At 40.5% G+C, this 2,642-nt stretch overlaps 1 protein-coding gene across 1 annotated transcript; it reads left to right on the top strand.

The window, feature by feature from the left end:
• The first annotated feature begins 1,165 nt into the window (after positions 1–1,165).
• Positions 1,166–2,098, top strand: LOC102816725 (olfactory receptor 4C11-like). Its single transcript, XM_006877585.1, has one exon. It carries the CDS (start codon positions 1,166–1,168, stop codon positions 2,096–2,098), a length of 933 nt encoding a protein of 310 aa, XP_006877647.1.
• The last annotated feature ends 544 nt before the right edge of the window (positions 2,099–2,642 follow it).

The following is a 2,642-nucleotide window of genomic DNA, read 5'->3' on the forward strand; positions in this document are numbered from 1 at the left end:
GATAGAGTCCTGCATTCCACTCTTCTCCCGTTATGGTCCCAGGGTCCTCCACTACTGGACTGAGAGATCAACAACTCTTTACATTTGCAACACTCACAGTCAGTCCTGATAACAACTATTCACTATTGAACCACAAGAATTTTATCCCCATCTCCTTTCACCAGCCCAGTCCACACACATTGGAAACCACTCAGTGGAGGTTCTACCGTCCCCTGCACCCTCTGGAACTAATTTCCCACTTGAAAGTTTGTAATCCAGACACTTCTTGCCTTTGTAGCCACCCCCCATTTGGGGCAGCCAATGTCTAAGTTGCCCATCCCTATCAAGCCTGTGTACAAAGGGGGTGGGAATGATCCTCGCTATGAAGATTTGGTCCCTCTTTTGAGCTGCTACATCAAAAAGTATAGGTAAAGTTCATGAAATTGTAGCATATTACTCTTTTTTCACCTATTCTTTCTTCCTCTAGTTGAGTTCTGATCATCCAGCCATTGAAGCCAGGTCAAGTGGGTAGTATCTGCGAGTATGGGTGTTCATATCAGCCAGATGCTTTACTCTCTGTTCTAGTTCTCTGTGGTCACGTCCCTGTTCCTGGGCCCAGGAGTCTCCAGGTCTTGCCATACAGCTGGCCAACCAGGTCTCAACCCAAGTGTACAGGAGTCTTCTAGTAAGTTTCTTGCTGAAAACCAAAAAACACGTTCAGATCAGAAAAGTAACCCATCATGGCGAATCCATACCATTAGTGCTTATTGTGCTTTGAGAAATACTTTACTTTTCATTATTTTCCTGTTGTAACTTCATATGGAACAAGGTAAATGCATCATTTTAGGAATTCCACTCCATTCATAGAAAGTTAGTACACTCTTAATGTAATGTAGTTGTTAAACAACATGAAGTCAGTTCTGAATCAGAGCTACCCTATCCTCTGAATCAGAGGATTACCAAGCAGTGGCTGATAGGTTTGAACAACAAACATGGTGGTCAGCCACCAAATGATTATCCTACAGCACCACACCAGGAAGTAATAAGTGATTACCCAGGGATAAGTAGAAGTTTCATAATCAGACTAAATATTTGAGATACAAATACAACACTGATCTGATAAAATTCTTTTCTCCTTACAGATTAAGTATTTCTAACCTCTACTTTCCCCACATCTACGGAAACAATGCAGCAAAATAAGACCGTAACTGAGTTCATTCTCCTAGGATTGACACAAGATCCTGTGAGGCAGAAAATGGTGTTCTTAATTTTCTTGATTTTCTACACTGCAACTGTGGTAGGAAACTTGCTCATTATTGTGATCATCCAGGTCAGCCGAACACTTGGGAGTCCCATGTACTTCTTCCTTTTTCATTTGTCCTTTACTGACACCTGCTTTTCGACTTCAATAGCCCCTAAATTAATTATTGATTCTCTCTCTGAAAATAGAGTTATATCTTACAATGAGTGCATGACACAAGTCTTTGCACTGCATTTATTTGGCAGTATGGAGATCTTTGTCCTTATCTTCATGGCTGTTGATCGCTATGTGGCCATCTGTAAGCCCTTGCGGTACCCGACCATTATGAGACGGCAGGTCTGCATCATCTTGATTATTGTAGCCTGGATAGGGTCTTTTATACATTCTACATCTCAGATTCTCCTGGCCTTGAAACTGCCATTCTGTGGACCCAATTTGATTGATCATTACTGTTGTGATTTGCAGCCTTTGTTGAAACTTGCGTGTGTGGACACTTATATTATCAACCTGCTGTTTGTATTCAATAGCGGGGCTCTTTGCTCCAGCAGTTTCTTGCTCCTGATGATCTCATACTTTGTTATCTTGCATTCACTAAGAAACCACAGTGCAGAAGGGAGAAAAAAAGCCCTTTCCACTTGCACCTCTCACATCATTGTAGTCATCCTAATGCTTGTTCCATGCATATTCATATACACACGACCGTCAGTTTCTTTTCCCGTAGACAAGATGGTAACAGTATTTTATACCATCGGGACGCCCTTTCTCAACCCACTCATCTACACCCTCAGGAATGCAGAAGTAAAAAATGCCATGAGGAAGCTATGGAGTGTCAAAATTACCTCAAAAAGCAAATGGTGAAATGTGGCTACAATGACATTGTCAATAATGTGATAGCATCTGTATAGATAACAACTATACTAGTCTATGATTAAGGTGCTCTGGTAACATAGTCGTTACGAGTTGGGTTGCTAACCTCAGGGTCAGCTGTTCGAAACTACCAGCTGTTCCACAGGAGAAAGATGAGGCTTTCTGTTCCTATAAATATTTACAGCCTCAGAAACCCTTTACAGAGTCACTGTGGGTCGGAACCCATTCCATGGTACTTAACAACAACAACAGATTATGATTATTGTATTATAGCCAGTTTTGTATAAGGTGGTAAGTTATACTTTCTATGGGTTTCAATCAAAATGAATGCCTGTCTTCATTGTTGTTTCAGAACTAGATACATTGTCAGGATAAGTCAGATAGATAATTATGGACCAAAATAACATTAATCAAAATCAGTCTTTCCAGAGAGCTCAATTCTGGCATAGCTGACTATGAATTATCTCACAGGGCTTCAAAAGTTTGTGAAAAATACAATTAAAGAGTAATAGAATATTTCCATAAATACTTGAAG

The sequence above is a fragment of the Chrysochloris asiatica genome, unplaced genomic scaffold (assembly GCF_000296735.1).
Source record: "Chrysochloris asiatica unplaced genomic scaffold, ChrAsi1.0 scaffold00531, whole genome shotgun sequence".
Classification (NCBI taxonomy): Eukaryota; Metazoa; Chordata; class Mammalia; order Afrosoricida; family Chrysochloridae; genus Chrysochloris; species Chrysochloris asiatica.

What these genes read in the sequence shown, in the direction of transcription:
- LOC102816725 (XM_006877585.1), top strand. Translation starts at nt 1,166, where the DNA reads ATGCAGCAAAATAAGACCGTAACTGAGTTCATTCTCCTAGGATTGACA.